Raw genomic sequence first — 23,309 nt, 5'->3', positions numbered from 1 at the left:
AGCTCAGGTAATTCCAGCTGCGATTATAAATCTTATTTTACTCATTGGCTGCATTTTCCCATTTCATTAAACAATCTTCATAAACATCATTTCTAATAACTACGAAAGAAAAAGTCTTTTAAAACCTAAATTATTAAATAACCAAACATGACAGAAACACACATTTCAGTAAGTTGCTCTGTTCAATAAATTCTCTAGATGCAGCATGCTCATAAGATGATAAAGTCTTCTGCAACTTAAACAACTGAACATAAAAATCCTCAAATGTTATTCTTAAGTGATTAAGTTTTAGTTTCCAGTTACCTTCCAAACTTTGGCCCTCAGATCAGCGGGCAGTGGTCTCCCTTGAATTATATTTCTCAAAGTTTCAAGATCACAACCTCCGGCTTCCAGAGCTTCTTCAAGATCTTTTTCCCTAAAAAACAGGTCTTTAATAGATCAATTTTACTTATTTTTTCTTATTCAAGACTGATTTATATAAGCATGGCCTGTCAAAGGTTGTGTCTACAAAAAGAAGGTTCTCAGCAGCCAAAATGTAATGCCAAGGCATACACGGCATTTTATTTGCTTGAAAGGGAATCTCAGGTTTCATGCAATTGACTCTTATTTTGCATTTAGTTCTAATAAGCTTAGTTATGTTTTCTAAGATTAAAGAAATTTAAAAAGAGAAGACAGGGCAAGCAAGCTGACAGCACTGAAAAGTCACAATAATAGCAACTATTCATGGTAATAGTAATGACTAACACTTTATATAGCACTATCTTTGTACCAGGCACTGTTCCAAACACTGTGCCTGTGTTTTTTTAATTCTCACAACCTTATGAAGTAACCACAATCATCACTGGCCCCAGTTTACATACGTACAAGTTGAGGCAAAGAGGAGTTATACAGCTTATGATCACTTATCAAGTAAGTACTAGAGCCAAGATTCAAACCTTAACAGTTGGGTTCCAGAATTTATGTTCTTAATATTACGTTAAATGGTGGCAAGGAGGAGAAATCATAAAATTCAGCCAAGAATTCAAAGCACTGCAGTATGGGAATACTTAGTATATAACTTATACAGATATCATGCCCAGAGCACTGCCTGGCTTACAGTGTCCAATTAATGTTAGAGGAACAAAAAAGCTCTAATGGCATCACTGTATTATAAAGCAAAACAATACAATCATCAAGCAGTTATGCTCAGTCTACTATGTTTAAAGAGAAAATTAAACACGAAATAAATTTTGTTTGTATATAGTAAAAAGAATATATTTTAAAAAAACTCTCACAAATATTATGAATTGATTTTTAGCCACAAAATAACCACTCAAAATAACTAGTTCCCTCAGAATTCTCAAAAGCTGAAGTTTCACTCTTTATAATTTTAATATACAATACATAAAAAAAATCTATACAAATAAAAATCCACAACTCAGCCACACAATTTCTAAAAATTCTTTAAAGCAGCCCAAAAGGCAGTCTCCCACTACAATCAGGAAACCAAGATTTTGTCACATTTTTGTGTATATAGGTGGTTTTGAGAAAAATAATTTACTCCCATTCCACATTCTCTCAATAAGACAACGTGAATCTCCCTTAAAGATAGGATTCCAAAAATATTAGTTTAAATGTATAAATTTTTTTTAAGATTTTATTTATTTGGAAGAGAGAGGGAACACAAGCAAGGGGGAGCGACAGGCAGCGGGAGAGGGAGAAGCAGGCTCCCTGCTGAGGAGGGAGCCTAACATGGGGCTCCATCCCAGGACCCCGGGATCATGACCTGAGCCGAAGGCAGATGCTTAACCGGCCGAGCCACCCAGGCGCCCCTAAATGTATAAATTTACTAAAGTGTTGCCCTTTTAAGAGGAAGGAATTAAATGAAAATGTAATCACTTGGGATCATATTCAACACAAATGTAGTGATCAAATTTGAGAGATTTCTTAACAAAGCTACTACAAATTCATAAGAACAAGAAGATAACTAGTAACCACACAAGAAACATCTTGTTCTTTTGCTATATGGTCACCAAAGTGTTGGAGGAGAAAGAGAGGGAAAGAGATTTCAAGTCTGCTGTTGAGAAATGGTTCAGGCCTGTACATTGATAAAGAATGGGGTTTATCTTTATCTTCTGGCCAAAATGTACGAGAGCACCTGTTAGAATTTGAAAGACTGTTTGTGACCATGAAACAAAACTTAATGTGATCTTTGATGAATGCCATATTTTTAATGATTAAGTATGGAAATGAACTGAAAACACCATTGCATAAGATGGAATTCTTCTACCAAGTAAATGATGAACTAGAATTTTTCCATTTTTCAGTGCAAATATCCTGGGTTTCTTTTTGAAGTAACCTTGCCAAATCCCTTACTATTCCAGACAAAAAAGTCAGTATTTTGGGGCAAAATGCCCAACCCTCAACATACTTTTTAAATCATAATAATGTACAAGCACATCCCTGTTGATACAGCTGCTGTTGGATTCTTTGATGCTGCCCCCAGGGAACCACAAACGTGGTCTCCAGCAGTACAACCATGAGCAAGAAACCAGAAAATGCTCCAACTTAAGTACTAAAAGGAATTTCTCACAAACTAATTAAAAGTAACATTAACTTCTGAACAAGGTATTCAAAAGTTAAGTTATCAGACCTTCAACATTACAAATGCACTTGTAAAAGTAGGAAAAGAGTTGAAAATAGTGAAGTTAAATAATTCATGTAAGGCTCAAGTTTCTATCAAGACACAGGAACTCTATGGCACTTAGCTCTCAAATAGAATTTTCCTTCCCTAAACCAACTCCTTCTACTTCTGAATAAGCAATACCTACATTCAAAAGCAAGATGCATGTCTGATGGAGTATGATTGGGTGTTTTGTGATTTTTTAAATCTTCTTTGATGATGGTAGCTTCTTACTGACCTCACAAGCTAAAGGTTGGTAGAAATGTACTGCACACTCAGGCAGGTCCTAAAATAGAAAAGTACAGGCCTTGTCCATTTATCCTAGTTAAGTCTGAAAAATAATTGTCTACTTTGCTCAGAAGGTTCATGGCAAAATAAATTCAAAGCTTTGGGGTTGCATAGTAACAGAAATGCGTCTCTTCCCAGTTCCGTGGCACTGAAACCATATTTATTAGTATAATACTACAAATTACTGCTGATGATCCAACAATAACATATTTTCAAAACCTAAATAAAACATAATAGAATATCCCCTCACCTGATGCTCTGTGGCAAAATCACCTAATCTAAGCATTGTAACCCACGTTGTTTTAGAATTATAGCAAGGCAAACAACGTAACTACATTCATTTGAAATTAATTTAATGCTTATTCAAGCTAGCAACTAAGTAAGATTCTTCTTCAACCAAATGGTAACTTCTGGCATACGGAAGCATTTGCACAATGCAAGTTAAGAGGGCATGGTGGGGGGGGGGGCATGAATTTTCAAGCACTACCAAATTAAATATGGATTTCTAAATGCTTCTAGGATTAATAAATTCAATTTGAAATTCTGTACATAATTATTTTATGAATAAGCCATAAAATGAATCCATTTGAAATTATAGTTTTTAAAAGCAACTAGACTGTGTATGTTGTGTTCCTAAAAATTAAAAAGTCATAGAAAATCTGCCACGGGGTTGGGAGGACTATATATTACACTTTTTTAAAGATTTCATTTATTTATTAGTGAGAGAGACAGAGAGAGCACAAGCAGGGGGAGGGGCAGAGGAAGAGGGAGAAGTAAGCTCCTGTTTAATGGGGAGCCTGATGCAGGGCTTGATCCCAGGATCCTGAGATCTTGGCCTGAGCTGAAGTCAGACCCTTAACTAACTGAGCCACCCAGGTGCCCCTACCCTATTTTCTAAATTGTTTTTCCCCAACCATGTTCTAAAAACTTCTTTTCCCTATAATTTAAAAAATTGATGGAAACTTTAATTGTATATACTCCAAACACAAGATGAAAACAAGATTTAGTTCATCTCTTTCTTCTTTTTTTAACATATATCTTTCTGCACTCAAACTCCATATCCATTATCATCAACCATTCTCCACTCCTCCTCACCCGGCTCCCAGCCTCTGACAACCACTGACTTACTTTCTGTCTCTACACATTTACCTATTCTAGACATTCTATTTTATTTTTTAAAGTTTATTCATTTTTAAGTAATCTCAACACCCAACATGGGGCTCAAATTCACAACCCAAAATCAAGAGTCGCATGCTATGCTCTCCCAATTGAGAGAGCCAGTGCCCCAATTCTGGACATCTTATATATGGAATCTTATTTATGTGGTCTTTGTGTCTGGTTTCTTTCACTCAGCATAATGTTTTCAAAGTCTATCTATGTTGTAGCATGTATCAGTACATGATTTTTACTGCTAAACAATATTGCACTGCATGTATATATTACATTTTATTTTATTATTTTTTTGAGAGAGAGAGAGAGACAAAGCGCAAGCGCGCGCAAGCCTGAGCACGCACATAGGGGGAGGACAGAAGGAGAGGGAGAGAGAATCCCAAACAGGCTCCACACCTAGCTTGGGCCTTGATCTCAGGACCCTGATATCAAGACCTGAGCCAAAATCAAGAGTTGGACATTTAGGGCGCCTGGGTGGCTCAGTTGGTTAAGCGACTGCCTTCGGCTCAGGTCATGATCCTGGAGTCCCGGGATCGAGTCCTGCATAGGGCTCCCGGCTCAGCAGGGAGTCTGCTTCTCCCTCTGACCCTCCCCCCATCTCATGTGCTTTCTCTCTCATTCTCTCTGTCTCTCAAATAAATAAATAAAATCTTAAAAAAAAAAAAAAGAGTTGGACATTTAACTGACTGAGCCACCCAGGCACCCCTATACTACATTTTATTTATCTATTCATCAGTTAATGGACATTAGAGTTGTTTTTAACTTTTTGGCTGTATGACTGTCTCAATTTTAAACATAAATATCAATAGTTCAACTGGTTAAGTATATGATGCATATATATTATTTATTAACTATTCTTTTTTTTTTTTTAAAGATTTTATTTATTTATTTGAGAGAGAGAGAATGAGAGATAGAGAGCATGAGAGGGAAGAGGGTCAGAGGGAGAAGCAGACTCCCCGCCAAGCAGGGAGCCCGATGTGGGACTCGATCCAGGGACTCCAGGATCATGACCTGAGCCGAAGGCAGTCGCTTAACCAACTGAGCCACCCAGGCACCCTATTAACTATTCTTCTTAAGAAGATCTGGAAGAATTTAAAAATCAAGTCTTTTAAAACCACACCTATTATTAGGATGGCTATTATTAAAAGAAAAAACAAAACAGAAAATAAGTGTTGGCGAGGATGTGGAGAAATTGGAACCCGGTGCACTGTTGGTGAGAATGTAAAATGGTGTAGCCACAATGGAAAACGGTATGGCTATTCTTCAAAAAATTAAAATACAGGATTACCATATGATCCAGCAATTCTACTTCTGATTCTATATCCAAAAGAAGTAAAAGCAGGAACTTGAACATTGAACAGATATTTGTACACCCATGTTAATAACAGCATTATTCACAATAGCTAAAGGTGGAAGCAACCCAAATATACTTCAGTGGATAAATGGATAAATGAAATGGGGTATATACACACAAAATGGAATATCATTCAGCCCTAGAAAGGAAAGGCACTGACACATTTACAACATGAATGGATCTTGAGGACATTATGCTACGTGAAATAAGCCAATCACAAAAAGACAAATACTGTACAACTATACTTACTTGAGGTACCTAGAATAGTCAAATTCACAGAGACAGAAAGAAAATGGTAGTTGCCAGGGACTGGATGTGGGTCAGAGGTATGTCAGTATCCATTAGAACAAAACCCAAAATTGTGAAAGGTGGCTACTTCAGAGAAATGAGATGAGAAGGACATTTACTTCGCACATAGCATCAGTCAGTAAAGCTTGAGTATATTTACGTCTTATATTTGTATGGACTGCTTGAACAATTTAAGTATTTATGGATTCCTTTTTAACATTTATATCCTTTCAGTCAGCAACAACTGAGAATGAGTAAAATGATTCAGCTAAAAGCATGTTCAAAGTAGTGCTTATTATGACTATGAAAACTACAATGTAGCTGTCTTAAAATGAGTAACTGATTTAAATTAGTAGATGGAATACCAGGCAACAATTTAAAATGCTGAAAGACAATTAATGATACAGAAAATGTTTATCATACTAATGAAATATAGTAAGTTTTAAAAAACGGGCAATTTTAAAACTAACATACAGCATATATGTGTTAGAGAAATAGTACACTATTCCCACTCCCCACCCACTCTTTCCCACACACGCTGGGAAGCTATTAAAAATGGTTTACTCAAGTAGAGTGCTTACAGGACAGTTTTTTTTTTTTTTTAAGATTTTATTTATTTGACAGAGAGAGACACAGTGAGAAAGGGAACATAAGCAGGGGGAGTGGGAGAGGGAGGAGCAGGCTTCCCGCTGTGCAGGGAGCCCGATGGCGGGGCCCTATTCCAGGACCCCGGGGTCATGACCTGAGCCGAAGGCAGACGCTTAATGACTGAGCCACCCAGGTGCCCTTACAGGACAGTTTTAATGTGTGTTTTTGTTTTTTTTTTTGGAGGGGGTATTATTGTAGTCTAAAATGAACAAATATTTGCAAGAAGAAAGTAACAAGAAGGATGCTTCACTTCTTGTCCTCTGTCTTAACTCCATGGGCTAAGACCTTAAGCACATTCTTAACACCCTAAATGTCACTCTTTTGTCCTCCTGCCTCATTCAGAAAGCTACAAATTCTCAGCATTGGGTTGGTTAATTTAACCAATTCTGCCTTCTTTTGTTCCTATACTCTGCTCAATAAAGACTTTATGGGAAAATAAATTAAGACAATTTTATGATGCTATCATAAATTCACCATCTTCTCTACCTGCTTGCCATCAATGCTGGCTGAAAATTTCCTATTCACCACTTTCTTCAGAACACCTACACAGTCACTTTACCTCATCTGACTTGAAAGAAAAAACATAGGCCAGCAGGCTTCTCTTCCCTTTGATCTCAGCCCCTCTCCAAAAACAAACAGAAGCAACAAACCATCACCTCCAGACATCATTTCTGTCTTTCCTCTATGCACAGACATCTACGTATCCTTGCCCTAGCCTTAACACTGGTAACTTCACCTGGGTCTCCTCTCTTCCCCTGAACTCCTCTGAGGCCATGTGCCACCAATTATCCCCTCTCTCCTATCTCCCACTTTCTCTTTTTCCAATAAGCTCAATATTGGCATTAGAAACAACATCACCACCACCACAAAGCTCCTCCAAAATTTCCCTTCCATCTAGTTACCAAACTCTTGGTTGTTCCTTTCACAGCAAGCTTTCTGAAAGAATTCTCAACACTGTAAGTCACTATTTCTCCCTCATCTTCTCCTCAATTCCCTCTTTTACTCCCCCGGTGTCATTTCTCCTCCCTCTTTCACCCCTACCACTCCATAGGGCCACTCTCCCTATGCTCCCCACTTCCTGCCTAATATCCAAATCTTTACCTTAATTTAACCTTTTCCAAGGCATCTGACAACTCTTCTTTCTTCAAAAAAGATATACAAATGACCAGTAAGTCATGAAAAGACATTCAACATCATTAGCCATTAGGGAATTTTAAATCAAAACCACAATGAGATACCAGTTTCACAAGAATGGCTAATATCAAAAAGACACACTAAATTTCATACCCATTAAGATGGCCAGTATCAAAAAAAGGACAAGAATGTGGAGAAATTACAATCCTTGTGCACTGCTGGTGGGAATGTGAAATGGTATAGCCACTGTGGAAAAGTTTGGCAGTTACTTAAAAGTTATAGAGAATTACCATATAATCTAGCAATTCCACTTCTGGGTATATATCCAAAAGAACTAAAAACAAGGACTCAAACAGTTATTTCTACATCCACATTCATAGCAGCATTATTCACAAGAGCCAAAAAGTGGAAACAACTCAAATATCCATCAATGAATGGGTAAACAAAATGCAGTATATACATACAATGAAATATCAGCCTTAAAAAGGAAGGAAATTCTGACAGATGGTACAACATGGATGAACTCTGAAGACAAGTGATAAGTGAAATAAACCAGCCACAAATGAGTAAATACTGTATGATAGAGATAGAAAATAGAAGTTACCAGGGGCTACAGGTAAAAGGTGAATGGGAAGTTATCATTTATTAGTTATAAAGCATCTGTTTGGGATGATGAAAAATTCTGGAAATGGATAGTGGTGAGTGATGGTTGGACATAACTGTGAATGTACTTAATGTCACCGAATCATACATGTTAAAATGGTAAAACTTAATGTTATATATATTTTACCTCATAAAAAAAACAAAAAACTTGTACATCAGCGCTTATGATGGTATTATTTATAATAGCTAAAAAGTAGAAGGAATCCAAAAGTCCATCACCTGATGAATAAATAAAATGTAACGTATTCATACAATGGAGTATTACTCAGCAATAAAAAGGAATAAAGTATTGATACATGTAACACGTTGATAAACCCTGAAAACAGTATGCTAAGTGAAAGAAACCAGACACAGAGGCCACATATTGTATGATTCCACCCACATAAAATGTCTAAAGCAGACAAATGTACAGAGATAGAATCAGTGGTTGTCAGGGGTCTGGAGTGACAAGGAATGAGAGTGACTGCTAATGGGTAGGGGGTTTCTTTTGGGGGTAATAAAAAGTCTAAACTTAAATCATGGTGATGACTGCCTGACACTTTGAATATAGTGAAACCAATGAACTGTATGCATACTCAAATGGGTGAATTTTATGGTACATAAATTATATGTCAATAAAAATGTTATAAAAGAAGTAACTGTATCAGAAAAGGTTTAGGAATAGTTTAATTTAGGGCTTTCAAATGAATCTACTGTGTCAAACTCTCATTTACCATTTCAATGAAGGAGTGTATCACATGAAGGGTTCAAGCCACACCTTAGGTTAAGGGGTAAGAGCTTGCCTTGCCTCTTTAATTCCTCGAGCTAATACCAGTTCATTTAACTACCATTGTGGAAAAGGAACAAACTCCTACACTGTTGACATGGCAGCTCAATAGCAAGACCACCAAGGAACTGAGGATATAAAGGCTTTGAGGCAACATATTACAGAGAAAATACTATAAAGTTTAAAATCAGAAAATGTGACATCAGACTCTATACACTTAACAGCTGCATGACCTAGAATACAAACTTATTCTTCACCTATAAAATGGGGATAGTACTGGATAGTACCAGTACCATGAATCAAGAGGTGAGAAGTATTCATACAGCATATGAATTATCTTCTGTTCTACCAGAGTATCCCTCCCACTCCTCTTTCCATTCCATCTTAATGCCTACAGCTTGCCTGAATCTGTCCTTTTCAACTCTCTTTCTGGATAGACTCCATAGGCAATGAAGCCTTCACTGTAGTTGTCAGACAGTAAGTTGTTCACATGAACCATTTATGGGTACACATAACAGAAATCCTGAGACAAACGAGACAATAATAAAACATGGAAAAGAGAAAACACATATGTGGGAACACTAAGTCACTTTTCATTTAGTTAAGAATAAATATTTAAAGGCAAAATTAGCACTCAATATATGTTTTTTAAAGAAATAGAAAGCATTCATACAAAATAATGAAACAGCCCTAGAATTAAGCAATTAGTAATCATTCCTAGCAACTTATTAGTCTGTATGATTTCTCATAGTCTATTCAACTTCAGAATAACACTCTTGTCACCTCAGCATATTGAGATAAATTTCTAACTTTAGAAATTTTAGAAATCCTCCGAATGGAAAAAATTTTTTAAATTCATGAAGCCTTTCAGTCTACCGAGTAAACCAAATCAAACCAAATTCTTAAATTCTAATCCTTTTTGAAAGACCTAAATGTGAGACAGTCCATCAAAATCCTAGAGGAGGGGCGCCTGGGTGGCTCAGTTGGTTAAGCAACTGCCTTCGGCTCAGGTCATGATCCTGGAGTCCCGGGATCGAGTCCCACATCGGGCTCCCTGCTCGGCGGGGAGTCTGCTTCTCCCTCTGACCCTCTTCCCTCTTGTGCTCTCTAACTCTCATTCTATCTCTCTCAAATAAATAAATAAAATCTTTAAAAAAAAAAAAATCCTAGAGGAGAACGCAGGCAGCAATCTCTTCCACCTCGGCCACAGCACTGCTTCCTAGACACGTCTCCAAAGCCAAGGGAAACAAAAGCAAAAATGAACTATTGGGACTTCATCAAGATAAAAAGCTTTTGCACAACAAAGGAAACAGTCAACAAAACTAAAAGGCAACCTACAGAATGGGAGAAGATATTTGCAAATAGTATTTCAGATAAAAGGCTAGTATCCAAAATCTATAAAGAACTTATCAAACTCAACACCCCAAAAACAAGGAATCCAGTCAAGAAATAGGCAGAAGATGGGGCATCTGGGTGGCTCAGTCGTTAAGTGCCTGCCTTAGGCTCGGGTCATGATCCCAGAGTCCTGGGATGGAGCCCCGCATCAGGCTCCCTGCTCCACAGGAAGCCTGCTTCTCCCTCTCCCACTTCCCCTGCTTGTGTTCCCTCTCTCGCTGTGTCTCTCTCTGTCAAATAAATAAAATCTTAAAAAAAAAAAGAAAGAAATAGGCAGAAGACACCAACAGCCATTTCTCCAAAGAAGACATTACAAATGGCCCACAGACACATAAAGAAATACTCTACATCACTTGGCATCAAGGAAATACAAATCAAAACCACAATGAGATACCACCTCACACCAGTCAGAATGGCTAAAATTAACCACTAAAGAAACGACAGATGTTGGCGAGGATGCGGAGAAAGAGGAACCCTCCTACATGGTTGGTGGGAATGCAAGCTGGTGCAGCCATTCTGTAAAACAGTATGGAGGTTCCTCAAGAAGTTAAAAATAGAGCTACCCTATGACCCAGCAATTACACTACTAGGTATTTACCCCAAAGATACAAATGTAGTGATCCAAAGGGGCACCTGCACCCCAATGTTCATAGCAGCAATGTCCACAATAGCCAGACTGTGGAAAAAGCGGAGATGTCCATCAACAGATGAACAGATAAAGAAGATGTGGTGTATATATATATATATATATATATATATATACACACACACACACACACACACACACACATATATATGTATATATATATACACAATGGAATATTACTCAGCCATCAGGAAGGATGGATACTTAGCATTTACATCAACATGGATGGAACCAGAGAGTATTTTGCTGAGTGAAATAAGTCAATCAGAGAAAGACAATTAACATATGGTTTCACTCATATGTGGAATATAAGAAACAGTGCAGAGGATCACAGGGGGAGGGAAAACTGAATGGGAAGAAATCAGAGAGGGAGAAAAACCATGAGTGACTCTACAGAAAACAAACTGAGGGTTGCTGAAGTGGTGGTGGGTGGGGGGATGGGGTAATTGGGTGATGGGCATTAAGGAAGGCACGTGATATGATGAGCCCTGGGTGTTATACGCAACTGATGAATCCCTGAACACTAGACCTGAAACTAATGATGTACTATTGTTGGCTAGTTGAATTTAAATAAAAAAAAAATCTAATCCACTACAAAAAAAAAAAAAAAAAAAGACCACATGGGACCTAGAATATACGTTAATCACCTAAACTTCAAAGAGTACAGAGAAACTATAGACAAAAACCAATTACCAATTTTTTTCCAATTTTTAAAAATTAATTTTGTATCTTAAAGTGATTGGGGTCTAAGATATATTATTGTTTGATAAAAATAAAAATTTAAAAGCTGCACTATTAAGGAAATCAATAAAAGCCCAATAAAATACCCCTGCTATGTAAACATCTTAAACATGTTATTTTTACTGTATAGGATATTACTCAAAATTCTGAGTCTGCCAGGAGTATTAAAGAGAGCCAAGAGACAGAATGGACTCAGAACTTACAGCATTCAAAAATATAAAGAACAAAATAGCCTATGATGACTGTTTCCTCAAATATTTTCACATTTGCTTATTTAAATAGGTCCTACATGACCTACTCCCTTTCAAAGTACTCTCTCCCCCTCCTTTTCCAGTTCAACTCCTTGCAAACAGTAATCACCACTCATCTCTACTTATTCTCTCCTCATTCACTCAAACCCTCCATCCTTTTACTGAAACTGCTCCAAAAAGTCATTAATCATCTATCTCAGGGTGCTCAAATAAATAAATAAATAAAATATTTTAAAAAATCATCTATCTCAGTCCTTGTCCTCTTTACATACTCTGCAAAGTTAGATTCTCTTCTTAAAACACTCAAGTTTCCATTACTTTCCTATACCTCTCTCTAACCCTTGCTCTGAATTTTGTTTCCCTGCTAAAAGTACTCTTTTATTGAAACCTTCAATAAATATATATTGAGCACAACTACCTACTAGCCACTGTGCGAGGTACTGGAGATCTAGCTGGCGGTTCCAAGTTTTATCTTAAGTCCTATTATCTGAAACCAACTCAAAAAAGTTGGGAACAGCTCCTTCTGAAGTGCAGTCTGTTTGGATTTGTCTGGAATGTAAATCACTACGAGCACAGATTAAACCACAACAGGCCAGCTTGCCTACATATATATTACATCCATGCACAAGCCTCTGATCAATTACTTAAAACTCAAAAAAGACCAGCTAACTAGTTCTAAGCACCAGCCCCAGATTGTGTAACAGTGTCAAGTTGCACATGTAAAGTTGTGGTTCCATGACTTACTTTGTGCCACCTTACTTCCGGTTATTTCTTAATGCCTAAGTCCCTACACATCAGCATCAAAAGCTTTGTCTGAACTTATTTTGCTACTATTGTTAGCAAACTGGTTACAAATTACTACCACACCAATACTCCTTAATTAGTTCCTGAATATTTTGTGTGGTATTTGGTAGAAATGAAAATAAAACAACTTTGTTACACATTTACTCCTACAGTAGATATGGATGAAGTTCAACGACCATTATATGTAATGTATAACATTTTTATTTTATTTATTTATATATTTTTTAAGTAAGCTCTATGCGGGGCTTGAACTCATGACCCCAAGATCAAGAGTCTCATTCTCTACCAACTGAGCCACCCAGGCACCCATGCATAACTTATTTTTAAATACCAATCTCAAACCATCAAAACTTTTTTTTTAAGAAAGTTTTTTAATTATATTTATTTATTTTGAGAGCAAGAGAGTGAGCAAGCTGGAGAGTGGGGTGGGGGAGGCAGAGGGAGGGCGAGAATCTCAAGCAGACTCCACACCCAACATGGAGCCTGACGTGGGGTTCCATCTCACAAACCTGAGATCACAACCTAAGCCAAAATCAAGCATCAGACACTTACCCAACTAAGCCCTTCAAGCCATCAAAACTTTTTTTTTTTTTAAGACTTTTTAAACTTATTTGACAGAGAAAGAGAGACAAGAGAGAGGGAACACAAGCAGGGGGAGTGAGAGAGGGAGAAGCAGGCTCCCTGCCAAGCAGGAAGCCCGATGCGGGGCTCGATCCCAGGACCCTGGGATCATGACCTGAGTCGACGGCAGACGCTTAATGACTGAGCCACCCAGGCGCCTCCATCAAAACTTTCTAACAGCAAACAGTATGAGACATATTAGGAAATGACCATGATACCTTACAGTTTATGAGAACAAAATATGGTAATTATGAAATCTTGATGTTATCTGGATTTTTGTCAGAAGCAGACACACTTATTACAACATTTTAATAAGTTGTATATTTGAACGCCAAGAGAAAAAAAAAATCCCATTCACCGGGTTTAGAAAAAAAATAGTGAAATTTTGTATCAGGATCAGATCCACAAAAGCAGCTTTGGGAGATTCCCTTCCCAAATAATATAACCCTCTCCAGAATTTATATTTAAGCAGGATCTTGTGCCAAGAAGGTGTAAATCTAGTCCTCTATGCTTGACAAGCCAAACATGGTATCTACAGTATTTCAGCACTGTGCAAAAGGCAAAGGAGACAGAGATCATAGAATGCTGCTCTGTAAACTACTAAAATTAACTAACTACAAATGGAACAGATGCTTTAAATCTTCAGACTTATTTTTGATCCATAATCCATGTAGATCAAATTGCACCAATGATACCAATGCGGTGTGCCCCTTCTGCTAAGAAAAAACTCAGGAATTTTTGCCTAAGCAAAAGAATAAAAAAAGCAGCTTAAGCAGCTTCTCATAACTTTTACTCTATGTATAATGTTGCAATGCATTTGCTGTAAGCCTTTGCTTGCAAAATGGAAGAATATTTTCTTTACTAATGGGAAGTTGACTTTAGAGAGTGCTCCAAAGCCTTTCCTCTTTCACGCTTCCTCAAAATAAAAAATCCCTAATATACTGTTCTTTTCTATACATAAGAGGTGACTTTCCAGCGCTCCTTTTTTTTAAATATTTATTTATTTATTTTTGAGAGAGAGAGCGCGCAGGTGTATGCAGGGGCGGGGGAGAAACAGACTCACTGCTGAGCCCAGAACTCAAGGGACGTGGGGCTCCATCTCAGAAACCTGAGATCATGACCTGAGCTGAAATCAAGAGCCAGGCGCTCAACAACTGAGCCACCCAGGCACCCCGACTTTCCAGCACTTTCACTGCACAAAGAAATGCACCAGGTTTCCCCCACCCCATCAAAGCAGTAGTTTATTTGGAAAAGAGAGTATGTCCTTTGCCCAGGAGAATGAATGGGATAAAAACACAAGTCAACATAAAACAGCACATTACTTATTTCTATAAGTGTCAAATTTATCCAAAATGTAATGAGAAAAGAAACACTACCAATATTCCTTTCCTTGAAACCATCATTTTAGAAAATAAAGGAACACTACTACAAATGAGGTGACAACACTGCACGTCTTTCCAAGGGTACTTTACCAATGGAGATTAGTTTGGCAAAGAAATACACAATAGATTTTTTTTTTAACTTGCATTGCAATCATCAATGATATCGCTTCTCGGCCTTTTGGCTAAGATCAAGTGCAATCATCAATGATAATTTGATTAAAGAGAATCTCATTTACCTTTGTGTCAGTGGTTAAACCTAAATAGAATCTACAAAATAAAGCTCAAGAATTGCTAGTATTTAACTGCACAGCTATATGAGATAAATACATTCTTCTATGGGTCACTTTTATACTCAAAACAAAGTTTAGAAACTCCTGAAAGGGGAAAGTAACCACAAGAGAGCTATTTTAAAACCAAGTTTCTTGGGGCACCTGGGTGGCTCAGTTGGTTGAGCATCTGCCTTCAGCTCAGATACTGATCCCAGTGTCCTGGGATCAAGCCCTGTGTCAGGCTTCCTGCTCAGTAGGGGAGGGAGGCCATCTGCTTCTCCCTCTCCCTCTGCTCCTAACCATCCCCTTGTGTGCTCCCTCTCTCTCTCAAATAATTAAATAAAATCTTTAAAAAGAAAAAAAAAAGTTTCTTGTTTCTCCAATATCCTGAATAAAACAGAAAAATTACTGAGCTGATAAAGTTATTAAACTGTACAATTACTTCTATTTTCTAATTAAATATCACTATGTTCTCAAAGACTGTATATAATAATTTTATTTTATATGATATAGGTACATGTAATATAATTATATTACTTACATAATGTATTTAACATAATTATACAAATACATTTAAATATATAACATCAGATATGTACATATTATCTAAATGTGAATATATAAGCATAATATCTCAAGATCAAAAACTAATCTATTTATTTTTGGCAAGGGTATAAGAATACATTAGGAAAACTAAAGAGCTTCAAAGCTATAGTATATAATGCTCTATATCATATCCCACCGTATCAATCATGAATTGTCCCTTTTTGTGTATATAAGACAGACAATGTGGTACACAGCTTATGCATATCCTTACAGCTTTATAGGTGCCACAGATACATATGTTCAACAATGCATATCTTAGAATATTGTGCCTTTCAAAACACACTTTCAAAAACACAAGATTGAGCATAGACTAGCACATTTTAATTTTTATTTATTTTTAGCTTTTTTAAGTAGGCACCACACTCAGCATAGAGCCCAACACAGGGCTTGAACTCACAACCCTGAGATGAAGACCTGAGCTGATATCAAGAGTCAGACGCCTAACTGACTGAGTCACCCAGGTGCCCCAGGACTAACATATTTTTAATTGGGTTCTCTCTGGGTGTCAAGTTCAAGTATACGTGAAATACATAATATATGCAATCAACTTTAGAAAGAACACAGGGCTGAAAGAGACAGAAGTTTAAGTCCCAGATTTTCCACTAACTGGGTTTGTCATCTGACAGTCCTAAGCCTGTCTTCTCATCTCTAACCAGAAAACTACAATAATTCATAACTTCCCCTTCTCATAGAATTGTTGTAAAAGCCAAATGAGATAGTATAAATAAGCATTACATAAGAGATAAAGCCCTATGCAAACATATAGTATTTTTCTTATATCCTGCTAAAATTATTAAATATCACCATAGCAACTAGTTTTATGTAACGACTGCTTTAAAGCAAGAAAAGCACACACTACAGTATTCCCACCCAACTATGAAATGCTATGTTAGCTTAAGGATAAGAAAAAACTCCTTTAACTCTCAAGAAAGAGAGAGGAAACTTGAAACAAATGATTTAATGATTTAATTGCTGATCATTTTCTCAGCTCAGGTCAGAGGTTAGACAGACTCTTAAAAACAAATATACATGAAATTTCAGGAAATAGGCTTTTTTTTAAATTGGTTCTTAACTTACTGCTCTTGCATTTCCACAAGAAACAATTTGTTCTTGTAAGCCTAACATGGGACTGATTTATTTTCCATTCATAATTCTCAATATCTAAATAAGTTACTTCAAGCACTGTCCCCTTTCAAGCTATATAATCCTATTCAACCAAGTCAGAACAATGCAACTTCTGGCTTCTGGTTTTAAATCTGTCTCAAATTTTTTCTAAAACACCACACAGAAGCTTGAATATAACCAGTATTTAGTTAATGTCTGCTGAATGCTTTGCTAAACTCTGTTTTGCTTTTTGAGACATGAGGGAAGCCACTGTTTTTAGTTTATACCAAGTAGAATCCACATTGTAGCATAAGCAGAAGAAATGATTTGCCACACAGAGTTTATCAATTCTGTTCAGAAGACACCTACTCATAAGTTGGCTGTGTATTGCAGCACACTTAACAGGGTGCTCCAGAATTACCTGACTTGTCTCTAAGATAGGGAATGCACCCTGTACTCTTTACCTTAAGTACAAATAAAGGAAAATAAATTAACTGAATACTTTTTTTGGCACGCAAAAACCAATTACTAACATCCACAGGAGCAAAATCCTAGAACTGAATTATTATTTAGGAATTAGCTTTAAAAACAGGGGCACATGGGTGGCTCAGCTGGTTGGGCAACTGTTTGGCTCAGGTCATGATCCTGGAGTCCCGGGATCGAGTCCCACATCGGGCTCCCTGCTCGGCGGGGAGTCTGCTTCTCCCTCTGACCCTCTCCCCTCTCATGCTCTCTCTCTCTCTCTCTCATTCTCTCTCTTTCAAATAAATAAATAAAATCTTTAAAAAAAACAGTAAAATCTGAATTATAAGAAAAACATTAATGTAAACAGTATAAACAAAATAAATCTTAATTTCTTTTTTTAAGTCTTCTTAATTTCTAATCATTGTCTGCATTCTGCTTATAGTTTACAAAATCAAACAGTTGTCACTTAAAAACCCCTAATTCAAAACAATAAGGTTTATTTTCCTTTTCCTTTTCTTCAAGGTAATACCTAGTCTGCCCAGAACCACAAGCTGCTAATATTCCTCTTAAACAACGAGTTCCATTCTCTTTCATATTAAATATATTTCTTATATGTAAATATACTGATTATATCATGTCTGAAATTGCAATCACCTACTCCTTAAATCTCTCCTATTTCAATGCTTATGAAATGGGAAGCACTGAGAACACTATTTACAAAGTGCACAGAACTTTGAAAAAGACCGTATTATTCCCAAACAATTCTATTCACATTTCAAATGAAAAATAAAAGCTTCTTAAAAAAAAAAAAAAAAAAAAAAAAAAGAAAAATAAAAGCTTCTTTATGAACTGCTACTTTTACAATTTTATGAAAAGTTTAGCAATAAATTATAATCATGATTTTAAAGTGAATATTGTACAAAAATTTTAAACTAAACTCAGGATACCAACAGTTGTAAAATTAATATGTATATAAAATATATTTTTTAAATTATGACTTTACATGTTTAGGCCTTATGTCAGGAAGAACGCCTCAGAAAATGAGAAACTTTTGTTCCAAATCCAAGGCGGACTGCTTCAATACCGAGAAGAGTAATCATCAATCTCTGAACTGTAAAAATTTAACATTTGTTTGACTTTTACAAACCAATAGCTTGTTTAAATTTAAATAATTTCAAACTCGCGGGCACCTGGCTGGCTCAGTCAGTAGCACATGCATGAGACTCTTGATCTCAGGGTCATGAACTCAAGACCCATATTGGGAGTAGTTTACTTAATAGAAAAAAAAATTTTTTTTAATAATAATTTCAAACTCGCTATAAACATTTTTAAAGGATTTGTCCACACCCTCTGAGCTTACCTGGCCGCAGTTTCAGAAAGTTAGAGAGCTATTTTCTGAAAAGGTGAGCATACAAGCAGACGATTACACAGTTCACAAAAACAATGGAGTCAGAAAATGTATATGAAATGACAGGTTGGTATGTTATTGCACATGATTTTACAAAAGTCATTTAGACAATAAACATCTACTTAGCCACCTGCTATCAGCCACTGCCCTTGAGGAGTTCACTATGTAAACAGCAATGACAAATCATATAATCAGATAAATTACAGCATAATGTGTTAGGGGAAAAAATATAGCAGGTAACATATAGAGATAAATTCCTCTGGCCAATTGATTTTGAGCTATACATCATCTAGAACCTTGCTAAAGAGTATGGTCCATGAAGCAGCAGAATTGCCATCACCTAGAAGCTAGTCAGTCAGAAATCTCAGGTCCCAAGCAAATCTAGTGAATCTACATTTTAACAAGATCCCCAGGCTTTTTTAAAAAAAAGATTTTATTTATTTATTCATGAGGGAGAGGCAGGCTCCCAAGGAGCAGGGAGCCCGATGCGGGACTCAATCCCAGGACCCTGGGATCATGACCTGAGCGGAAGGCAGATGTTTAACTATCTGAGCCACCCAGGCGCCCCCCAGGTAATTCTAATGCACATTTAAATTTTGAGAAGCATTGGCCTGGAACATAACTGAAAATACGCAAGTGTCATCTTGTACTTTTAAGATCTTTGGGCCCCATCCTTAGCCATTTTTACAAATGTATACACAATTTTAACATAGTCAGCTACCCAGTTTCACAGATTAAGAAAACAAACTGGGAAATATCACTAACAAAGAAAGAAAACAGAAAAAAACTAACAAAAAGCAATCTCAAAAAGAGATGGCTGTATGCGGCCATTTAACATAGCAACAATCCACCCTTTCTGCCTAGATAGGTCTCACTGTAATACTGAAGTGTAATAGTAATTGATATTCTTAAATGTGCCTCCTCTAACTAGACCACAAATTCCTTGAGGACAGGAACCTAGTTTTATTCTTACACACTTACATCTGTAAACTGAATGACCCTAAGTCACTGAGCTAAGTTCCAGTTAGGCAATGAGATATATAACACATTTCAGAAAGAGTTACAATAAAAATGTGACTTGGGGCACCTGGGTAGCTCAGTCGGTTAAGCATCTGACGCTTGATTTCAGCTCAGGTCATTATCTCAGGGTCGAAAGATCAAGCCCAGCATGGAGCCTGCTTAAGATTCTCTCTCTCCCTCTCCCTCTGCCCCTCCACCACCACCACCACCACCACATACACTCTCTACAAAAAAAAAAAAAAAAAAAAAAAAAGTGACTTTTTTTGGATAGAGTAAACCCTGCCCATTCCATAACAATCCATTCACTAGTCTAAGAACAGAGGCTTTACCAAATCTATGGCTCCAAATCCAAATGTCTTCTCTGATTGTACTCAAACTCACTCCTAGGGGACACCCCGGAGTGGAGTAAGCAGAGAAAAAGGAGAAAGATTACATGAGAATGAAAGGAGAGCAGAAATCACGGAACGACTCAGGGTTCCTCCATTCATGAAAATATAAACAACAAAAATTGAAAGTCACTAGCTCCATGTTCCTTGCCTCTGTGAATCAGGCTCATATTCACAATCCTCCTAAGAACTTCTCAAAGATGTTTTAACTCTAGAAACATTTCTCAGGGCCTCCAATAAGCTGAACAGAGAAGGTTTATGATACAAAAATTCACACTTCCAAGACAGCAAATTTCATGAAGTTCTAGTCCTCACTCTCCAAATAATCATTAGTTTTCTTGCCTATGTCCATACTCATACTAGTACTCCATTCAGAGGCCTTTCCCATCTGTTAATCTGAATGCACTATCCAATGTTAGCCACTAGCCATGTGTGGCTATTTAACATTTGAAATGTGGCTAGATCCAATTGAGATGTTGGGTAAAGGTAAAATACATGTTGAATTTTGAAGGCTTGTTACCAAAAAAAGATGTAAAATTATCTAATTGGTTTCTTTTGACAATGATTGAAATAATATTTTGGATATAATAATTTCAACTGCTTTTTGTTTTTTGTTTTAGTTTCTAATGTGGCTATTAGAAAATTTTAAATTATAGGGGCACCTGGCTGGCTCAGTTGAGAGAACATGTGACTTTTGATTTCAGGTTGTGAGTTTGAGCCCCAGGTTGGGTGTAGAGATTACTTAAAAATTAAAAAAATAATAATAATAAATCTTAAAAAGAGAATTTTAAATTACATATGTGGCCCACATTATACTTCTATTGGACAACACTAGTCTGAATCCTGTTGATTTTTCAAGGCCTAATTCAAACACCTTTGCTTCCATGAAGCTTTCTCCAATAACTGCAAATGAAGTGGCTTCTGCGCCCCCCCCCCCCCAAATCCCATAACACTTTCACTCACATTCCCAAAGAGCTGGATCAATTTTACCTTGTTACTGAGTGTAACTGTCACAGCTCCAATATAAGCAAATTGAGAAAAGAAACTACATGTAGGTCACCGGTTAAGTTTTCCTCTTACACCTTGGAGAGTACATGCATGCACTAAGGTGATAATGGATGTCTGCTAACTGAGAGTTGAGTTTCTCAGTTACTATATTATCTATCCCTTTCAATGATTTCCATTTCTTTCTCAAGGATTAAAGTCCATGTCTAAAATGTCCTGTATAATTTTGGGCAAACAGCTTTATTACATGAGCTGTATACACGTCATGTGATGAAAGAGCAAATCTAAAACTATCTAATACATGTGGTCAATATACTTAAATAGAAAAATTCAAAAAGCCTCTAAGGGTTTCATATTTTTTTATGATATCGTCCCTAAAAATGTATTTTAAAGATCAACTATTTCAAAAGTGGGAGCCTTTCCCAAAGATTAACGACACTGGATGACTAAAGTCCACCGAAAATTATTGGAGGTCCCTCCTCCCCACAACCCTGAGTATAAGTCAGGTAAGCACGCAAAGGCTTGGGAGCAGCAAGAGCAATGTCCAGAAAGCATCCAAAGCTGTAAAGACAGCTGTGAGGAAAGTGGTCGTAAGAAAAAAGACGACTTGTGTGAGACGAATAGTGGAAACTGTTGAAATGCAAAACAATAAAAACTAGAATAAAAAACATCTGAACTCTGTGGGAGGGATCCTCCCTGGGTGTATCTCTCAACCTCTCAGGCAAAGGTAGCGGTGGTAATTTCAAGTGTCTTCAAATGGTATTCTAGAGCCTCAGATCTATATCGGCGCAACTTCCTTCCGAACCAACCTACTCTAACTCCCAGGGCCACATATTCCGGCCAAACCCAGCCCTGAAGCCACCCTCTCCAGCACGTTTTGGACCGGTGAACGAAACAGGGGGACCGAACTGAGGCCCAGTACCTGGGCGACACCCCTCTCCCTTGGAGTCGGGCCTCAGCCCCTCTGGCTTGACGGAATTGGCTGAAAAGACCCAGCCGGCAGAGGGGGCGGGGCAGGGCAGTGGACTTTGTCCAGGACGGGTCTTCCCGTTCCACGCTGGCGCCTGCCGGTGCCTCCAGGACGGGCAAGATGGTGAGAAGGAAGAATAGAGGGGCAATAAGAATCAGCCCTGGGCTTTCACTCACCAGCCGTCACTGCTTGACGTTGGCCCTAACAGGACCTCTTCTCCTTCCGCCATTGCTGTTGACGTCCACGTCTCTTTGCCGAAAAGTGGACCCGGCGCCGGGACCGACTCGGAGACCCAATGTCGTAAAAGATTCTCGGAAGTCTGGGACTGAGCTTCTGGAGAGGAAAAGAAAGAGGAAGGAGGCAAGAGACGGGAGGAACGCAACGTCACGACATCCCCACGGCGAAAGGCAGCTTGGGGGAGGAGACTTAGTCAAAGCTGTTGTGCCCTTTCAAAGACTACATGTCCCAGGATGCCCCGGGGACCCGGACGGAATGAGGGAGTAGGGAGAGTGGGCGGACCTTGATGAGGGAGCGTGACCTGGTGAAAGGCCTTGTGAGCGTCGCTTTTTAGCGTCCCTTTGGCTTCTTCATTACGTCTTGGCGTCCTTCTTAACAAAATCAGGGTTGGGAGTCCTAACTAGTGGAGAGAGTAGGAGGGAGGAGAATTCCACAGGGAAGGTGAAGGTAGGAGGATAGCCACACTAGTCATTTCCTGCTGTAACAACTCGGTTTGCGGAAAGAGTTGGGTGTAAGAAAGGTCACGCCCACCCCTATTTGTGGGGCGCGGTCAAAAGTACAAATGGAGGCCACATACTTTCTGCCTGAATACTTAGAAGTTAGTTGTTTGAAAACAAGCTCTAAAAATAAAGGAAATATGGTCCAACCTAATAACCTGGAAGGTCAAATCTAAATTCAGATATCTAGAACTTCTGGAGTCCCAAATAGAGCTGCCACGTTTTTTCTCTTCCCGCCGTACTTCCTTTCCAGTTCACTCCACAAGTGTGGGCACCTTGGCCTCCACGTCCAAACTAGGTCCACACCACCACCATCAAAGCAGCAGCCTCTTGTCTCCCCTTACCATTCCGGGTGGGCACAAGCTCCGGAGGATGGACCTAGGGAAATGCTTTTCCAAGCCTTGAAACCAACACCGATGAAGTAGAGATGCATGTAGCAATATGAATAAATCGGAAAAATATAATGTTGAATGGACAAAACAGATTGCAGAAGTTTAGGTAAGGTATGGTGTCATTTATATTTGGTGTT

The 23,309-nt window shown here is 37.9% G+C and overlaps 1 protein-coding gene across 2 annotated transcripts in view; it reads right to left on the bottom strand.

Annotated features, from left to right (window-relative positions):
• Positions 1-22,477, bottom strand: part of TBC1D23 (TBC1 domain family member 23) — a 55,765-nt gene extending 33,288 nt beyond the window's left edge. The window contains exons 1-2 of one of the 2 annotated variants that reach the window (XM_025873370.2): positions 22,223-22,477; positions 304-415 (exon numbers count right to left, since the gene is read on the bottom strand). In XM_025873370.2, the coding sequence (XP_025729155.1) occupies positions 304-415; positions 22,223-22,275 (165 nt within the window). In that variant the 5' untranslated portion in view covers positions 22,276-22,477. The remainder of the gene's footprint in view (positions 1-303; positions 416-22,222) is intronic. The other variant, XM_025873374.2, reaches the window with a different exon arrangement.
• Positions 22,478-23,309: the final 832 nt, after the last annotated feature.

The sequence above is a fragment of the Callorhinus ursinus genome, unplaced genomic scaffold (assembly GCF_003265705.2).
Source record: "Callorhinus ursinus isolate GAN/ISIS: 27379988/994484 unplaced genomic scaffold, GSC_fseal_2.0 scaffold1, whole genome shotgun sequence".
In the NCBI taxonomy this organism is placed as follows: domain Eukaryota; kingdom Metazoa; phylum Chordata; class Mammalia; order Carnivora; family Otariidae; genus Callorhinus; species Callorhinus ursinus.
The sequence above is the reverse complement of the archived record's forward strand: the minus strand, read 5'-3'. Positions and strand labels throughout refer to the sequence as shown.